Raw genomic sequence first — 19853 nt, 5'->3', positions numbered from 1 at the left:
TAATCACCCAGCAAAGCCAGCAGACGTACCAGGAGTCTGGCTCGGCTGCGAAGGGAGCAGCTCAATGCCCCGGTGCGAGTTCCGCTGCTTTGGGAGCAAGGGACAAGGCGACAGAGCAGGGAGACGTGACACCCAGGCACGGAGGGACAGCGCCAGGAAAGCAAACTAATGCTGGAGACAGACACCCAAGGGGCTTCAGGGAAACCGATACTCCCTCTTTTCAGCCCCCGTGAGCCCCGCTGGGCGCCCTGCGGATGTTCTGTGCTTCCCGTAGATGGGCGTGGAGGGGAGAGGGGAGACAGAAACCACCGCCAGGGGCGGCGAGCTGTAAGATGGCGCGGAGTGGGGGCAGCGGGGAGAGAGCAGCCGGGAGGGAGAAGCGGGGAGGGAGCAGCCGCCAGGGGGCGATCCGACCCCTCCGCGGAGGGCCACCCGCCAGGGCCGGGCCTCCAGCCGGTGGCGGTCTCGGCGGCGGGAGCTTCGCCGCGCCGCTCCGCACCGCTCCGCTCTCTATGTCGGTTGCCCGTGGCAGGCCCTGTGTTTACTTCCGGCGGCCCGGAGCCGCGCTGCATGGGGCGTGGGGGCGGCCGCCCGCCGCCAGCTGCCATGGCCGACCCCGCCGAGGAGGACGAGCTGCCGGTGCCCGGTGAGTGGTGCCGGTACCTCGCAGCTTCGGGGCGGGTGGGCGGGATGTCGTCCCCCCCCCGTGGCAGTCCCTGCCCGCTTCTCCCACCGCGGCGGGGCTGAGCGCCATCACCGGCGTCTCAGCCGGCGCCTCCGTGCTCCAGCGGGCGGGCGGGCGGGCGGACGCGGCTCCTGCTCGCCTCGCTCGGCTCTTGGCGGCCTCCCCGGCTCCCTCCGGCTTGCGGCTGCCCGGCGGCGGGCTCCGGGCCGGTGTCTCCCGGCGTCTGGGCAGAAATAGGTGCGGTGCCGTCAGAGATCAGGCGGGGGCAACTTTGCTGTCGTCACTGGCACGGTGGAGCGCTGCAGGGCTGAGCAGGCAGCATCTTCAATTGATAAATGAGTTCTGGTCCGTGGTTTAACCTACGGTGATTTAAAAAAAAAAAAAAAAAAAAAAAAAAGGAAAAAAGGAGGAAAAGCGCATTTATGGTCTGTGGGATATAATTTTATGAGTTGATAGGGTTTAATTTGTGGGGGTGGTGAGATGCTGGAAGAGGTTGCCCAAGGAAGTTGTGGCTGCCCCCTCCCTCCCTGGCAGTGTTCAAGGCCAGGCTGGATGGGGCTGTGAGCAACCTGGGCTGGTGGGAGGTGTCCCTGCCCATGCAGGGGGGTTGGAACTGGGTGAACTTTAAGGTCCCTTCCAACCCAAATTGGGGGTTGGAATCTATTATTCTATGGTTCTGTGGTTCTAATTTTGACACTGACAGCTTAGGTTTCAGTTGTGAAATGAATGGAGTACGAAGGATGTTTGTGAATTAAATCGTATGTTTTTTGTATATATTGAATTAAGAACATATATATATACGTATTCATATTAACACTTCTGAAAGAAAAGGAAACTAACCAAAGAGCTCTACTTTGGCGAGAATGCCACAGATGTCACTGTAAGTGTGTTTGGATATTAAGCATGGCTGTCTGGTTGGAGAGTAAAACTTTAAAAATAGAGGTTTAGGTTGCCTTTTAGCATGTGTGTGGGTGTAGGTGTGTCTACATAAAATGAGGAAAAACTCAACCCTTTCTCTGAAAGGCTTGAGTTTGGCTGTTTGTTTTTAATAAAAAAGTGAAAGTGAATCACATCAAGAGAGAGTTGGTAAATACATCACCCAAACCTGATGCTTAAAATAGCATGTCATTTGCAAATAGAGGAAACTTGCATTTACTAATTTCCAAACGAATAGCAAATTTACAGTTTAAGAGGGAACTTTGGGGTTTGCTGCTAGCATACAAACTTTTGGTGATATTGTTTTTTTCATTTTCATGAAGATATTTCAGTGTTTCTCTCAAATGATATGTAATTTTACAAAAGCAGTGTGTGTATTTTTGTTGTCGCAGCTTAACTGTTAAAAAAAAGTCTGCAAGGAAAAGGTTTGTTTTTTCCCTGTGTTTTCTTCTTAAAAAAATTATCCTATGCTTAGAGCACAAGGTTTGACATTCTTTCATCTTTTAAGACAGAAGGCCTAATTATGCTTTGCCACACTGTCTGCATGGCTTTAGCAAATTTTTTGACTTTTGAGTTAAGGTGAGGCCGCACCTTGAGTACTTTGAAGGACTAAAGTTTGAGCCTGAAAATCAAATGGTCTTGATGTAACAGAATGGAACACAATGCTTCAGTCATTTAAAAAAAAACCAAAAACCCACCCAAACACAACAACAACAAAACTATATGAAACTACAATGTGCAACTGAATTAATAGGAAATTACTATTTCAAAATGTATATGGCAAAATTTGTTTTCACTAAAATTGACATCCTCTTGTGTTTCAGAATCAGGTGCTATTTTCACATTTGGAAAAAGCAAATTTGCAGAAGATATTCCTAGCAAGTTCTGGTTCAAAAATGATACGCCTGTACTTATATCATGTGGAGATGAACATACTGCTATTGTTACAGGTCAGTACTGCAAATGGAGTATATGATAAAAGGTTATGTATGTGGACAGCTTGTAAGTTATGATTCTTATTTGAATCCCAAGGTTATATATCAAATGAGGCTGTGGAGAGGAGAGAGTACTGTTCTGTAGGGAACTACTGGATGCCTTTGAAGTTAGCATGAGATTACTGAAATTTTCACAAAACATTGCCATGAAATGTCATGAGGGAATCTGTAGTATCTGAGTGTATCACAGGATTTAAAGTAGACATGACTGTTCAGCCTGAATGTTTCTTATGAATCAGGCAGTAAGCCATCTTAAATATAGAGGTTTGTATCTTGGAAGTTAGAAGTATCTTTTGAACACAGTCAACAAGTTCACTAGGAATCTGCCTGAAGGAATAGATAAAATTGTACCTCTAAAAATCTGTATTATTGTTAACTGCCAACTGATAATAAGCCTTGAAAGAGTAATTCAAAACCTTCAGAAAATCCTACTAAAATCAGAAATAAATTGTATAGGCGTTCAAATAAGATCAGATGCAATACAATGGGCAGTATTAATGTTAGTTTTCATTGCTTTGAAATGATGAAAACAATACTCATTGAAGAATTTGTTTATTTTACATGGAAAGGGCTACTCTTCTGTTGACAAGCATGAGTGTCAATTGTATTGACAGTCAACTTCTAATAGAAAATAAGACTTTGTTGTTATGAAATTTACAGGAATATTTTCAGGAATTTTTTCATTGGAGTGTATTAATTTCTCACCAATGCCCAACTAGTTGTTGCTCACTGAATGATTCTTGGTGGTTGCTTGATATGTTCCCAAGTGCTGAAGACGCTGGATTTTGAGAATGAACTATTCCAAGCATGATAAAAAAGTACTGATTAATGGACTGCAAAATATCTTGAGGTGAAATTATACGATTAATTTTTCAAGTCTGAATTCATCAAAGATAAATTATCCATTTGTTTATTTTGAACAAAAGTTCACACTTTTGCTTGGATCAAGTCAGTTCTATTAAATTGACTGTTGCATAAAATTGATCAGAATGTAACTTGGAGCACTGTGTAGTACTTATTTTGAATTATATATATATATATATGTATATATATATTTTTTTTTTGTATGCCCACACCCAATTTGAAATAGCACTAGTAAACCTCAGTTTAGACCAGTCAGTTTAAATTGACTGTTGCATAAAATTGATCAGAATGTAACTTGGAGCACTGTGTAGTACTTATTTTGAATTATATATATATATATATATATTTTTTTTTTTTTTTTTATGCCCACACCCAATTTGAAATAGCACTAGTAAACCTCAGTTTAGACCAGTCAGTTTAAATTACCCCCTTGAGTTCTCTCAACACATGCCTGTGCCAGCACTTTTACCTTAATTAGCAACAGGCCACTGGTTCCTCTGTCACTGTGTGGCCTCTGTAATAGTGCCCACTTGGTTAAAGCTTTTGAAGAAGCCAACGTGCATAGGTTTGCATGCAGCACCATTTCCATACTATTTCCCCTTCTCACTCTTATTTTAGTCTATGCAGCATATATTAAAAATGTCTCTGTAGCTTGCCTTTGCTGTTGTAGTGTACAGATACATCACCAGGAAAACTTAGAGATAATTGGATCTCAATTTTCTCAAAGCTTTTGAGAAGGAACTGTAGAATCACAGTACAAGAATCGAGTACAAGATCTCTTTGATAGCAAAAGTTTTTTTGGGACATTGTAAAGTAGAGGCAAAAGTGAGGGTAAAATACTGATCAACGAGCAAAGGCAGAGAAACTGCAGGACTCATACAAAAAAGAGAAGAAGGGAAAGAGAAAATCTTTGTCCCTCATTTGTTCTTCACACCTGTGCATGCCCGTGTGCACCTCGCATTTCTGCTGTTAGATGGAGCTGGATGAAAGTGGAATTACAGCCCTTGGTGAATGACATTGAGCTGCAATAACACCTGGAATTAAAGCTCCAGAAGTACATGCCAATAATGAGTTTACTGAGAAGGGTACAAACCTTGTGAGAAACCAGGAGCTTCTTGAAATCCAGCTGAACTTGACCTGGAAGAGGTAAAAGGCAAACATCACAGAGGAAGGAAAAGTATCTCGAACAGGTGTGTGTTAATGCATGCTTCATTTTATTTTTAGTCTATATTAACATGTCACAAAATTCCTCTCTTTTTTTTACACAACCCCCTGGAAGAAGTAGTGGGACACTATGAGTGTAGGGTACAGTGGGAATATGAGGCAGATTAAAAACTAAATAAATCAGTATTACAGTAATACACCTCAACAATTTCACGTAAAAAGTCACCCAAACTGATAACAGAGATTCTTCAAAGCTGGTTTTGGGCAGGAGCAACAGTTTATGCAGCACTGATTCTTGTCTGAATGTCAATGAAGAAAACATACAGGAACAGTTAGCATTCAAAGAAAATATTCAGAAATTTTCATCTAATCCAGCATCAGTATTCCCTTAAGAAAAGTGTAAAGTAAATATAAACCACTCTGTTCTTCAGCTCTCTGACCAGTGGAAGGACCAGTGGTAGCTGCTTGCTGACTTTGAGTTAGCTGACTAGCTAGTCAGAGAAACATTTTGTTTTCCAGTTTTGGAGTTTGGGTTGAAATTTCTGTTTATTCATTTGCTCACTATCTTTAGCTCCATCTCCATTCAAATGTTCAAGAAGTAATCTTTTTAAGCAGTTGTCTTCTTTAGTTCTTTAATGCAGTCATGAGCAGTATATTCTTTTTTTATTATTCTTTTATTTATTTATTAATATAAGGCTGGAAGGGAGCTTGAAGCTGATCAAGATCCAAACCCCCTGCATGGGCAGGGAGCTTCCCACCAGACCAGGTTGCTCAAGGCCTCATCCAACCTGGTCTTAAACACTTCCAGGGGAGGGGCATCAACAGCCTCCTCAGGCACCCTATTGTTACTATTCTTACCCAGTATCTTACTACTCTCATGGGGAATATCTTCCAGTATCACTTGTAATACATTTAATAATGTTTCTTGCCCCATTTCTGTATTTTTTTGGCCCAAGAATACTGACAGTCTACTCCCTGCATCTTCTATAACTGCAGGCTTTGGAAAGCAATTTGTTCATCCTGTTGGGAGCTGGTGTGAAGTAAGTTATGCTACATGTATTTTCCAGAATGTCCTCCCAGTACCTTTCTATTGATTTTTCTTTCCCACAAAATTCTTGAAGCTAACAGCTGTCTTATTGTTTATTTGCCTTGATTAGTGTATCCTAGGCAGCTTGCCCACATTTGATCAGAGAGACTCATCCTGTTCCCAAGGGGGAAAATGGAGATGACAGAAGACACATTTTCTGAACTCAGAGCTTGAGAGAGAATTGAAGGCCCCAGTGCAAGAGGGTAGAAGGAAAGAAAAAAGTATCAAGTGTAAAAGTAGAAGTGAAAAGAGGTGCCTCTGGAACCACAACGAGATAGCACGCTTATAATTTTAAGTTTTGTTTGGGGATTAAACATTCAACAATTTACACCAAAGAGACCTTGGAATCTTTCCAGGTCTTTCAGCACCAAATTCCTTCTATTTTTTCCTGCCTACCAGTGGGCAATCAACTGCAGGTGGAAACTGAGAAAGATTGGTATGCATTTGTGTTGATCTTTTGGTATGTGTAGTAGCAAGCAACATACTGTGCTTGTTTTGCTTGTGTGATGCTGAATGTCCTAAGTGTGGCTGTTCTTACTGCTCAATAAAGCTTTCATTTTGATAATATCATGACTTGCCTGACAAAACTGTTGTCATTCCTGTTTTCATGAGATGTATTTGAATTGTATGTGAATTTTAAATTAACTTTTAACATAGTAATTCACAAAATAGCACAATAAAAAACAAACAATCAAACAAAAAAAACATGGCACTTGGCATGTGATACTCTGTCCAAAATACTACCTTTTACATTTTCTCAGATCTAGCTTCTCAATAGAATCTTGTAATAAGTGCTCAAAGTCTGTGTATCATCTCCCCATTTGATTTCTTTCCCACATTAATTGAGAAAGCAGCAGGGGGAATATGTAAAACATACCCTTAAACATAGGTGGTGGGAATACTTGGCTGCCTGCTTATCCTGAAGGATTAATACTCTGTTGAGGAATTCAGTTGGTATTTCCCAGCTGCTGAATGAATGCCTTTAGTAGCAGTTCATGAAGCAGGGCACAGATGACAGATAGAGTTCCCAGGAAACACAGTTGTGGTAGCAGCTACACCTATGAGAAACGTAGTGTTTAGGAAGCACTCCCTTGCTGAAGTCCCTCACAAAACCTCTATTCCTAAAGTTGTAAGCATCTTGTGGTTTACCTAATAGTCCTGAATTAATGCTGGTGAAACATCAGCTGGTGATAAGCCAATGCATGTATACTTTGGGGAAGTACCCCAGTCTTGCATTAGGGTGATGGAAGTTCATCTCTGAACAGTCCTAGCAGCCCCTTTCTTTATATCCTGTTGTTTCCTAGCTGCTTCCCAGAGTAATAATCTTATTCTTCTGCCTTCTTTGGCCAACCATTCCATCTGGCATGTGGTCACAATCTTTGTATGTCAGCACCAAAGTGGAGGCAAAAAGACAAGTGCAATCTGAGTTTGCAAAGTTTTGAAATATGATCCTTACTTATTTTTCTTCTGTTGAATCAGTTCTCACATCAGTGCATTGGCAATGATGACTGAAGATATCTCAGTAAGCAATTATGAAAACAGGGCCATTTGCATGCAAAATTCTGTCATGTTTCCTGGCCAGCTTTGATTCTATCGTGTCTGTTCCAAAGCCTGATTTGCTGTACCCAGAAATGTTGCTTCATTGCGGGCATTTGTTTAGCTTCCTTTATAGTGCCTATTAGTTTTCATTCACTGTCTGAATTACCTACTTCCCATTTTCCTTATTTGCTACACAGCCAAGTGTTGGAAGCCTGAAATCATAAAAGGCTTCTGTCACTCAGTTGTATAAAAAAGTAAAAAAAATTCTCTCATGTATTAAGCTTCTTGACTTACAAAGCAATGCCTGAGTATTGAAATACTGGTATAAAAAACAGCAGATTATAGGATGAAAGGCATGACCTGTTGGAATTTTGAATGGATAAAAGAGAATGTGCTTAAATTGAATTACAGCAGCATGACATCATGTTCAAATGAGAGTACTACTTATAAAAGCAGTTAAAAGTATAAATCAAGCATACAGGGAAGAATCCTATACCAATATAGGATGCTGTTTGCTAATAAAAATTCGTTCTGTTAATGTGTTTTTTGCTGTCAGTGACAGATAGCTCTGCATGTGTTTTGACATGATTACATTACGAAAATCAGGATGGTGATGGGGATTTAGATGCTGTTCATAAAATACCACCCAGCTAGAGTTGACCTCAGACTTCCTTCCAACTTTGTTGTAAAGACATACAGCCCCGGGTTCCAAAAATTGTTACATCTAACAATTTGATTATACTCTAGACACTAGTTATTGTTAGTTGTGCGTAGTTGTTTGGGTTTTTTTTAATTCTGTTCTTAGATTTAAGAAAACAACTTGTTATGTTTTTGTTATATTTTACACGTTTCAATATACTATTTCAAAGTGTCTGTAAGTTGCATTCGGAATCTTCACTGGGAGCTGACACTAGTGAAGTACAACAAACTATAATATTTTGGCATTATTATATGGAATTGCTGTTATGCATTGTGATCATGTGATAATTGCTGATGGGTAGGTTGACAGTTTATGTAGCAACCTTGTGATAGCTCACAAAGACCTTTATCAAAAGTAAAAAAAAACCCCTCCTTTTAACAGCTGAAAAAAGTTGGTTTTTTGGTTGGTTTGTTTGTTTTTTTGTTTTGTTTTTTTGTTGTTTTTTTTTTTGTTTTTTGTTTTTTTTTTTTTGACTTACCAGTCTTCATTGTTCTGCAAAGATTTCTGTTGGAACAATGGTTTTATCTTTGGATGTGAACTTCACAGGTTTATAAAAGGCAATAATTTAAAAATCAAATGAAATTAATTAAGGTATTATGTCAGTAATATGTCAGTATTCAATTTGGGTTGTCTAGTTTGCATACCTGATGACAAAATTTTCATCTGTTCATCACTATGCTCCTAAAAAACCACTGGTTATTTGGAATTGCAACAGTTGATTGTTTTTAATGGTCAAATCTGCAGGTTGAATGACACATAATAGCAGTTTTTGAAGTATAGTTGTAGCATTGCTTCTGCTGAAGATTTGTAAGCTACTGTTTCCATTTAGGTTTACAAAACTCCCTGAGTACATGGTGGTTTTATGCATTCCCTCTTTATATGCGGAGTAACAAGTTAATACAATTTGTAAACACATTTGAAAATTATTATCTGTATTTTGTAGAAGTGCAAATTTGTAAATAATTTTCAGAGTAGACATATATATCAGTAAAAGAAATAGTCCCACCTCCCAACAATAAAGTAAGCTGAATATTACAAATTCGTGTTTGTATTAATTATATAGCTGCATTATTTGTTCCTGTCTTTGGGGTAAAAGATGTGAGTGCTCAGTTAAATGTAGGCCTATAGCTACTGTGATTTCTGAACTGCAGGGTCTGTCCAGCAGTATATTTTATTTTCTGAAAAGCACTTTATCTGTGCTGTAATTAAAGGAGAGAAAATTTGTTCTGCTTTTTGTTGCTCTTCTGGAATTTCTTACTTAAACAGTGCAATTGCTACTTTTGTACTGAAAAATCACAGAGACATTGATTATTGCTACAGGGACATTAATTATTACTTATACTGAAGAATTGAATTGGATAATCTTATATCTTACATTAAAAAAGGAAGTAAAAAATAGCATAGTGTGTAAATTACCATCTTGTCTTATATAAGGTATTGAAACACTTGAATGGATTCTGACTGTGCATTTTTTTTCAGGGAATGGTAAACTATACATGTTCGGCAGTAACAACTGGGGCCAATTAGGGCTAGGATCAAAGAATACTGTCAGCAAACCAACATGTGTTAAAGGTTTGTTTAATTTTTATTTTTTTTATCTTCTTGAAAGGAGTCCCTCATGAAGGTACTTTGCAAGATGCAGTTTCAAAAATAACTGAGTCTGCTGCTTTACTGTTCATTTGTTGCATCGAAGTGTGCAAGTTCATAAAGGTAGCTTAAAAGGATCCCTGGTTGATTGTGCATCAGTGCCAGATTCGGGGTCATTTTGCCTCTGACGATTACTTCAGATGCCTAGAATCCTGTCATTTGGGGAGAATTAAATTTCATATAATATTTGCATTTTTTTAAAAACTACATCCTCATTGTGACTGCAAAAACATCAGATGCTTGGTCTTTGTCTAAGAGTTAGAAATCAGAATTACAACATTGTTGTGTAACCTTTGTATCACTTTTGTCTTAGCACCTTTATGAATGAAAAAAAAAAGTATCAGGAACTTTCTGCAAGTACCACTACATTTTTAGCAAGTATAAGAGGTACCTGAGAGGTCATATATGTTCATATAGTTGTATGAAGCATTAAAATAAATGCCTATATTCTTTCATGTGTTGTAAAATGTGTGTTTGTTCCACTGTTATAATCTTGATCTTTCCTAGCCCGTTTGATCTTGTCAAACAAAATTAAGTCTATACTTTGCCCCTGTCCCCTTGCTTATGTCAAGTTAGATCTATCCCATCACTGGCACTGGTCAGTAATTGGAGAGAGGATGGAAAATTCAGTGAGAATATTTTTCCTCTGTTTCTGAAATGGAATTTCTTGTCATGGCAGAAAAGGTACCTCTGTAGTCTCTCTTTTCCACCAAAATAACTATTAATTCCTCTTGCATACTTCCCTGTCTTTGCATCTCTCTGCAGAGACCAGACTGCAGAGAAGTACGTGCAGTGGATGGGTGGTAACGGAGCTGAAATTGAGATAGGATGGTGTATACAAAAACTTGAGAAACTTCCCTTAGCAATTGAATTTAGTGATCAATAAGCAGGCAGGGCAGAGCAGAGGTCTAGCAAGAAAGGCAGCTGTGCATGTAGAAGGAAGAGGGGGATGATGAAGCAAAAGCATGGTAGGATTTTGAAGATATAACATAGTAGAAAAAGCATAAGAGGGAGTTAAGAATAGTACTGCTAATGAAAACTGAAGACAGCTTCAAGCATGCATTTTGCCCTGCTACTCAATATATTCTTTAAGTCATATCATGTAAATGGTATATTCTGGGGAATGTGGCATTGGGATGAAGCAGCCATCATCAAGTTAACCTGAGTGTCATCTGTAAGTATTTATGGTTCTCTATATCTTCCCTTTTTTGAGGGAAATCCTGATTTAACATAATGTGCTAGGTTCAAATGGGCAACAAATCTTGTAATTTTTCTGTTGGTAAAAATATGAAAAATTCAGAGCTCCCTCTAGAGCATAGAATATTTTGTAGTTGAACCAGCTGTCAGCTTGTTTATAACTTTTTCCTCCCTTTTGTTTTAATTAATAGCTTTAAAACCAGAAAAAACAAAACTTGCTGTTTGTGGAAGAAACCACACTTTAGTTTACACAGGTATGTAACCTATATTACAGGCATATGAAAGATAGATTTCTTTCTGTGCTTTCTTGCAAAATTACATTAGGAATCCCAGGAGTACTAAGGAAGCAAAAGTAAATTAAAATGGGACTATTAAAACCTGGGATTCTGATATCTAGTTCTTGGAATGCTTGATTTATTCTGAGCCAGTGCATTTATAAAATAAAGTTATATAGGCATTTCCTAGAATAGAGAGATGAAAAAAAATAGTTTGATGGCATTTGAGATGTGGTTAACAATTATCAATATTTACACACTGTAAAGATATATTAGTAATTTTTAATACATCTGTCATCAAATTTACCTTTGACAAGTAATTTAACTTTAATAGTGTGAAGTTGTATATTTGAGTAAATACAGTAAACCTGAATGTTTTCAAGTCTTCAAATTTTGTTGCATTTTGGTTAGATGAGATAGTCTGCTTTTTCAGTGACAAGTTGCTTTATTAAGCTATAAATAAATAAATTGTAAACATAAACTAAAAATTAAATTTTTAGACATTATACAGAGAATTGATGCAAATTCTTGCTGTGCTTCTAAAATTTATGTATTGGAATAACCATCTTTGTGCTTGCAACTATTTAGCTTGCATTAATGTTATAAAGAGGACTATTTGATTATTAGGCAGTTTATATATGTTTATATATAAACATATAATATATAAAGTTTATATCTTACTTACACTAAGCACTGTAAGTAAGACTACTAGAATGAAACTGAATATTTTAATAACAATTGAGTATGCAAAAATGCACAGTGTAAGTATTAGTCATCTTTAGTGTACACCCTGGCTAGATAATTTGTGGCTATTTATATAGAAAGGACCATTTATGAATTGTATGTCAGTTGCTTATCACCTTTGTGTCTGGATTTTTGTTAGGAACGGACCTTATCTTTTTCATCATAGATGAGCACTTTAAATGTGAAACAAACTAAAATTAAAAATATAAAGCTTCAAGACCTACTCAATTAAATGAAAAATTATTTAAATATCAAAAGTCAAATATTTCTAATAAAAACCTAAGTAAAAATATATTTTTGTCACAGTACTCAAAATTCTCAACTTACACATCTCATTAACTTATGTAGTAATTAATACAACTTCAGTTTTCTTGTCTGTGACATCATCCACGTTTTTCATTCACATTTATCTTAAAATATACATTATGTGGAAAATGGGCTTATTCTGGCAGCCAGAGCTACTAGTAGTCATTTTCTCAGAACTTTTGAAGAACTTAAAATTATGCTTACTTGTTAGGTCAGTCTTCAGTGTGGTGGGAAATGCAGCCAAAGTACATTTAAGATATTTAGAAAGTTCTGATCCAAGCATGTGCTGGAAAGCCTCCTTGCTAGCTCCAGCAGAAACTGCTAATGTTAGCTTGAGGATATCTTGGGACAGTTGACTCCAACTTTGCTGCAATGTTTTTCCACTGAAAATTAAATTACTTGCTCCAGTTTCTCTGACTCCTGTTTATTACATGTTTTTCTGTCTGCAGAAAAAGGAAATGTGTATGCTGCTGGAGGTAACAGTGAAGGCCAGTTGGGATTAGGTGACACAGAGGAAAGAACCACATTTCATGTAATAAGTTTTTTTACCAACCAGCACAAGATCAAACAGCTAGCAGCTGGATCATACACCTCAGCAGCAGTAACTGGTAAGAGCAATTGCTGATGAAATCTCTGTGTGTCCAGCCTGGTGGTCCAGGCAAACGTTAATTCCAGCATTCTGTCTGCATATGTTGGTGTATTTTCTATGCCTCCCTGTCTTCTTTTGCTAGCAACCATAGTCATTTTTTGCTAGGCAATTGCCTGATTCAACACAGTCTAGTAATGGGTAGTAGTTTCATTAACTTCCTACAATTTTTGTTAAAGTTGACTTTTTCCATGATTGATGTCATGCAACAGAAGCTCAACTTGTATTCATTTAGTGGGAATGCTTGCAAGGAAGACAAGTGTGAATACCCTCGAAATGGGAAAAATCTTCAGCTCATTTCCAGGGAAGCCAACTGCAAAACATGAATCGTATGCAAACTAAATTTTTCTGATTTACTGCAGCTGTTTTGGTCTGCTGGTACAGGCTGTGCAGCTGTGTCCTTACTCATTCTGAGAGAGGCCTCACCTCCCTGGTTTTTCCGATGGCAGAACTATACAATTGCAACATGTTGAAGTCCACAGAGTTGTTACATTTTCAGCCACTGGATGGGTGGTCCTTTATTACCCTATAATCTAATAGCTCAATTTTTCCTGTAAAGCATCTGTTTCTGTACATGTTCAGGGTAAGTTACTGAGGCTGCCATTTTGGAATGTGGCAGAGAACGTAAGAGTATATGAGAGACCTGCTAGCCTGCTTGTTTGGTTTGTATTTTTTTGTGACAATTGCTTTCTCCTTTGATTTTTAAGTCACCTTTGAATTATTATAGTTCCCAACAGCATCTCAGTAGCACTATAAATGTTACATTTTTTTAATTCACAACTAATTTGCCACCAGATAGAAATAAGCAGAAGATGACCTCATGTCTTCTCAAAAAATCTAGAATTTTTCGTGTTGTTCTCTATCTTTTTGTGGTTTTCACTGTTGCCATTGGTCTTTCTGTCACCAGAGGCTGGCTTTAATAAACCTGGAACAGCTATTGTGGTAGTTTAAAGAAAATAAAAGGATATTTGGCAATATGAGAAGTGAAAGATAAGCCAAGAATAAGTGGGACGCATACCAAAGTCAGAACAGAGGATGAGAAAATGTTGACTTGCTACTAGAAATGACAAGGTGCCTTGAATTCTCAGTAGTATTTTCATACTGACCTCTGGCAACTGAATTGTTCTGTATGCTCAGTCTTCCTCTTTTCGAAGGAATGCTTTTGCGTTTTACAAAAAAAGTACTGTTGCTATTTATATTCTAATATCAGTTGATGACTAATTGTTCTATATCCCTTTTGAAAAATTTAAAGGATGCTCTCTTACTTCAGGCTGTTCAGATGCATTGTGTTAAATACCATTTTATGTCCCTTACAACATGACAGCTAGTAGTATCACACACAGATTTTATGAAATACTCTTAAATTACTATATTAACTTTTTATTAGTTTCGGTAGTAAATCTGTTAACCATTTGTGTCTTCAATTTAGAGGATGGGCAGCTTTTTGTGTGGGGTGACAATTCAGAAGGCCAGATTGGCTTGGCTGGTGAAGCCTACGTCAGCATCCCTTGTCAAGTGGATGTTGGTAAACCTGTCGCCTCTGTATCCTGTGGATATTATCACTCTGCCTTGGTAACAGGTAAGAGAATGGGAATATCAGTTAGAGGAGACAGGCCAGTGGTCCTCAAATTGGTGTTTCTGTGAGGCATTCATTACTTTTGAAACTAGATATGACATAGTTGTTTAAAACTTCCCTGTATCAGAAAGTCAAATATGTCATTGTGTGTCACATTGGGAGATTTAACCAGAGATTGGTTTGGTAATATATGAACCTAAGTAATTTATTTGGGAAACTTGCATGTAGTCTTATATATAAATGTATATTATTCTTGAACTAACAATATTGTGAGAAAAAGCTCTATTTAACTTTCTTCATTTTCACATTGTTGTGCAAAAGTATATTTGAAAGAATTACTATCTTGCTACACTTTATTTATTCATGAAGGTTATGAAAAATCCAATTTTTTTTTTTTTTTTTTCTGGTGATCAAATAATCCTCTTCTCTAGAAATGTAAATTTCTAATAGACTTACTATGTTTTGAGGAAAAATTAATCTCTTTTGCTGGCAGTGCAAGAGTGTTGTCAAAGTTTGATGTTATGTCTTTAAGTTTTGCAGTCAGTTGAGCAGGCAGTATATAATATGAGAAGCATATCCTAGAGTAAGTTGGTGTCAGATCTCTAACCCAGCTTTCTTGCTTCCCACCTCTCTGTTGGTTTCCAAAGTGGTGATGCCCTGCATTTTTTATAATGCCAGTGTGGGTGAATATATTAGTCAGTAGTGGTGCCATTAGATATGAACATCCATTAATTCCTCTCTGCCATATAGATCTACTTTATTAAGCTTTACAGTTTAGTCCCCTCAGTAAAGATTTCAAAGGATCAAATAGTTTTGACTGTAAAGCTTTTAATGAGTACCCAATAACTATTTAGTCAGGTAGTTTTCTTAGGTTTCTTGGTAGATGTTACTTTTCCACATACAGTATCCATACAGCTCTCTGAGAATATGCTGTTAGGAGAATGAGAGCTTGTGGGCAAATGCTTATTAGGTGTTATGCTGCTAGTGTGCAATTTTTATTACAGGTGTTTCATTACAGTAAATGAATGAAGCTCGTGAGTGATCAGGAGCTCAGCACCTGTTAGGAAATCTACAACATAGCAAGCCAGATAATTATGGAGCATTTGGAACATGCATATTACAGGGATAGGATTTTTTCCCCCAGATTGCCCATTGGACATGGAATTATACCTTCAAGTATGTTTAAAAGTTTGCCTAGCGTAGTAAGTTTTACATGTACTTTTATTGTATGGTTTTATTTTGTATAATACAGAGTGATTAGTGTTAGTTTTAATAAATTATTTTGGAAGAAATATCTGGAAAAGAAAATGAAATTTGAACTGTTCAGGTGAGTGTATAGGCTGTATTAGTTCCCCTCAATAAAGTAAACCAAAACTTTTTTTAGATTGTGGTTGTAGTTACTATATAAGAAATTAGAGAAACAATGTTAATGGAAAGCTTTCAACACCTGTAACTTACCAGTTACTAGAGTACTGCAGAATTACTGTATTTTGACTTTTTAAATATGACTTGTACATGAAAAAGCATCAAATAATGTACTATCTTTATTAATAGATATTAATTAATAAAGCTGCAGGATGTAAGACTTGATACATGTTGCCAGGCTGAACTGATGAGCATAGCACTGTATGGTTCCCTTTCTTAATATTTATAATTGGCATAAGCTGGATACTGCCTACAGTAACTTTTAGGATCACAGGGATATGGGGGTTAAAACTAAAAGCTGGTTAATGGGGATACTAGAATACATGGTGTGGTCACAGAGTGCCCTCTCCAGGGCAAGGATGTTCATTAATACAAGACTTGAGAAAAAAAAACTGGTGGAATACAGATTTTAGCTCTTGTTTCTTTGAAATAGCTGATTTAATTGAATTTTTTTAGCAGTCATTTGTGTTTAAGGAATTTAACCACTGTAAAGCCAAGTGCAATGACAGTTAAAATGGAGCGGAATCTTGACACAAAACTTTAGCACGTAAAACCAAGTTTTTTGAAAATTGCACAGTGTTCAGTCACCTGAATTTTTACTTCAGTTCTACATTCCTCCCTTGGCCCCCAGAGTTTCTCAAATCTAGTAACTCCAAAAAGATGATTTGCCACTTTTTTTGCTGCCGCTTTTTAGAATGTCTTCCTTGCAGATGATAAATCAACAACTAAACATGTCAGTCACCTGGCAGGTACATGTTGGCCTCACTGATGGCAAAAGTGGTTGTAGAACAGAAGAACAGAATTTTTAAATATTTAAATATTTTAAATAAATAACACTTTTGAATTTTAGACTGGGCACAAGGACAGGCAATGGCTAATTAATTTCTGTACACAAATTTGGAAGCTGGCCTGGTTACTCACTATGCATTTGAAAGATGACTGTTCCCTTCATTTTCTTCTGACTTTGTTTTCATCAATGAAAGTAGTTTCTATTTTCCAGACTTCCTGCAGGCTTTTTCACAAGTATCTGTTTCCTTTCTTTTTGCAAACTTGGGACCTTGTGTCCCAAATTGGAGGTATGTCATAAAAAAAGGAACAGAGTAAGAAAGAGCTGAAAATCTGTAGCAAGTGTTTTGAGACTGTATATATATCTATATATCTTGACTAATCTTTGACTGCACTCACTTAAGAGGGGACAGTTTTTCAGAAAGCAATAATCCTGGCAAACATATACAGCTCATTTGTCCTCTGGAGGAGGTGGAGAACAGGAAAAGGTGATGTGTCTAACCACTACTCTGGTGTACAATTACATTAATGAAGCCAGAAAGGTATTGAATATATTAGACTTTTTCTGGTGTTTTCCCTGCTTGAACTGTAACTATGAGTAAAGTCATAGTAACAGGGTTTCTTCTCAGTAAGAAGATGACTTTTCATAGAGGGCTTTGCATGCTCCTTGCAAGTCTTTCTTTTTAATGTACCTTAATGTTATTATTTTTAAGTACCAGTTTTAAAGATTATCTGTTCCACAAACATTTTCATTACTAGCATTTCAGTGTTTGAGGTGTTTTCAACCAATTTGGTCTTGATTAAATACTTCTAATTTTTTTCTTCATTTATCTGAGGGATTATAGAGTGATTCTTCTGTCTACTGCCCTCATTTGACATTAGCCAGCTCTTCTGTCTTCTCTCATCTGCACTATACACATTTATTTGCCCATGAGGGGCAAAGATAGTTTTCCATTTGCTTGTCCATTTCTTTGACTTGCTCCTGTGACCTAGAGTTTATAGCAATACAGAAAATGTGCCACACTAGGGAAGGTTGAACATGTGAAAATATGACTCTCATGAGAGAAGAAAATGCAATGACCAGGCTTCATTGTGAACAGAATATCCCTAAAATACAGATGTACTTCATGCATACTGCACTCAAAATGGATCTGGATTTGACTGGATTCCTTAATGCTTGATAGCTATTCTTCATATTGTTTGCCTTAAAGGGATGTGTAATGTATTAAAAAATTGCTTTAATAAGTGGGTTTATCTTTGTTAGCTAGATTATTAAGTTGAAAAAATGTAATAAACTTGATTAGTTTGGGAAGTCCGTGGAAGCTTGGCCATTTGAATCTCTAATCCTATTAATTAGATTGTGATTGGATTAATATTTGCAGTGCAGCAGTGTTTAAAAAGAAATGCTTGTCTCTTCAAAGAGAACTGCATAAGCAGTTAACTCCCAAGTGCTTCGGGGGATTTATCAGCTCGTTTCTAGAAATATATGGCAGATCCAAGAGTATTAAAACAGTACTTACGTTCCAAAAAATGTAGTTCTTTTTTTTATTGGGTTTTTTTTCTTTTCACTTAGAACGCCTAATAAAATACCTTTTTGTCAATGGAATGTTTTGGTTACAAAAAGCCTCACATTGCAGTTGATTTCTGTTGTTACTTGGGCTACTATTTTAGAACAGAAAATGGATGCTACTGCAAATAACTGTGAAGTATCAGCCTGTTCAGAGTATTTCTACAAGAAGGCATAAGAATAAAGATCATAATTAAAACAGTAAAACAAACTGAGCAAAGAAGCCTAAACATAGTCTGTAGTTTAGATATGAAAGGCAAAATACTTTTCTGCAGTGGAGATAATTTGCTATTTCTTGAAAAACACATAGAGCTTGAAATTACTCCAAAGCACTGCTTGGAAAAGAAGTGTAGAAGAATGCAAGGTGTTGATACATACAAGTAAATGAAGTTACAATATTACTGGTGTAGTTTGTGTGCACAGGAAAGAAAATTTCAGAATGATAGAAAAAAATAATGGCAGCTGGGAAGATGGGGTAACACCTCTGATGATGATAGCTAGAAAACACAGCCACTGTCTTGTTCCATCATCTTACTGAGGAGAATGTAGCTCTCTGAATAAATTGTGGATGGCAACTCTTAATAGCCTGAGCCCTGTGAAACCCTGCAGGAAGCTCAGCAATATTACGTTGTCATTCCCTGGTTGCTTCTCTCTGCAGAGAGAGAATGCTCTGTTAGAGCCTTCAGTTAAGATAGTAAGTCTGGTTGGTAGCCTTAATGGCCCAGGAGCATGGTACTTGGAGAATCTGTGCTGTTGTGAGGGGGAGAAGTGATCTTGGAAAATATAGAAACCATATGAAATAGTCTGATAAGGCTGTCCTACTGGTTTGTGTCTGCAGCAGTCTTAACATCCCAGCCCTGCCTCTGGGCACATGCTGGAAGTCCCTCTCTGTTCTGTATTTTCACAGGAGATGGTGAGCTCTACACGTTTGGAGAAGCTGAGAATGGGAAACTGGGATTATTGCCTGAACAGCTGAAGAACAATAGAGTCCCACAGCCTGTACTTGGAATTATGGAAAAAGTTAATAAGGTTGCTTGTGGTGGAGAACACACGGTGGTGCTGACGGGTATGCAATTTATTTTAACCACACCTTAATCAGTAAAATTAATTTACTTTAATTTTTTTTTAAATTGATTTACTTTAAATTATTTACATCCCACTGAAATGTGAGATGCTTTAGTGATCCCAAGTGGAGAACCAATGTCCATGAAGGAGGCAGGAATCTATGTAACAGTTAGCCTAAGTGCAGGCCTGTGCCGTGCTGTGCTGCACAAGTGGTTTGACACTGACTGACACCTGGGCTGCACATAAAGCCTTTGCTGCAGGATAAACTTTGCCAGCTAGTTGTAACTTTGCCAGCTAGTTGTAACTTTGCCAGCTAGTTGTAACAGAGGAGCCTGCAGACAACTTCCAGTGGTACCAGTGGTTACACCACCTGTATGTCCTTGTCTTTATCTCAGACTTCAGCAGCAAGTTCCCATGTGAACGTCCTTTTTCTTTGACAGTAAAAATGAGGAATAGAATTGTTTTGCTTGTAAGAAAATCCTCTAAGAGCTAAAGTGACTAAAATAGGGTAACCTTCCATGGTTGGGATCTGTGTAACACACTGTGGATGGCTGAAGGCCTATTCTATTCCACACAGCACAGAATTCCCATCTTCTGAAGGGATGTAATATTATTGATACCATCTTTCTTTTTATAGTGTTAGCTCCAG

General features: G+C 37.7%; 1 protein-coding gene and 1 long non-coding RNA gene across 3 annotated transcripts in view; both read left to right on the top strand.

Moving 5' to 3' along the window:
* Nucleotides 1-444: 444 nt before the first annotated feature.
* The window catches only part of RPGR (retinitis pigmentosa GTPase regulator), a 39951-nt gene continuing 20542 nt past the window's right edge, over nt 445-19853 (top strand). Inside the window, exons 1-7 of one of the 2 annotated variants that reach the window (XM_071750873.1) lie at nt 445-646; nt 2446-2571; nt 9450-9542; nt 11006-11068; nt 12589-12747; nt 14215-14364; nt 19047-19205. In XM_071750873.1, the coding sequence (XP_071606974.1) occupies nt 571-646; nt 2446-2571; nt 9450-9542; nt 11006-11068; nt 12589-12747; nt 14215-14364; nt 19047-19205 (826 nt within the window). In that variant the 5' untranslated portion in view covers nt 445-570. Of the gene's footprint in view, nt 647-2444; nt 2572-4453; nt 4671-9449; nt 9543-11005; nt 11069-12588; nt 12748-14214; nt 14365-19046; nt 19206-19853 lie in introns of those variants that run through there. The other variant, XM_071750884.1, reaches the window with a different exon arrangement.
* Nucleotides 4688-6301, top strand: LOC139799189 (uncharacterized). Its single transcript, XR_011727129.1, has 2 exons — nt 4688-5684; nt 5802-6301. It is a non-coding gene; the product is annotated as an uncharacterized lncRNA (long non-coding RNA).

This window comes from Heliangelus exortis, chromosome 1, assembly GCF_036169615.1.
Source record: "Heliangelus exortis chromosome 1, bHelExo1.hap1, whole genome shotgun sequence".
NCBI lineage: Eukaryota > Metazoa > Chordata > Aves > Apodiformes > Trochilidae > Heliangelus > Heliangelus exortis.
This window is presented reverse-complemented; position numbering and strand designations above follow the sequence as displayed.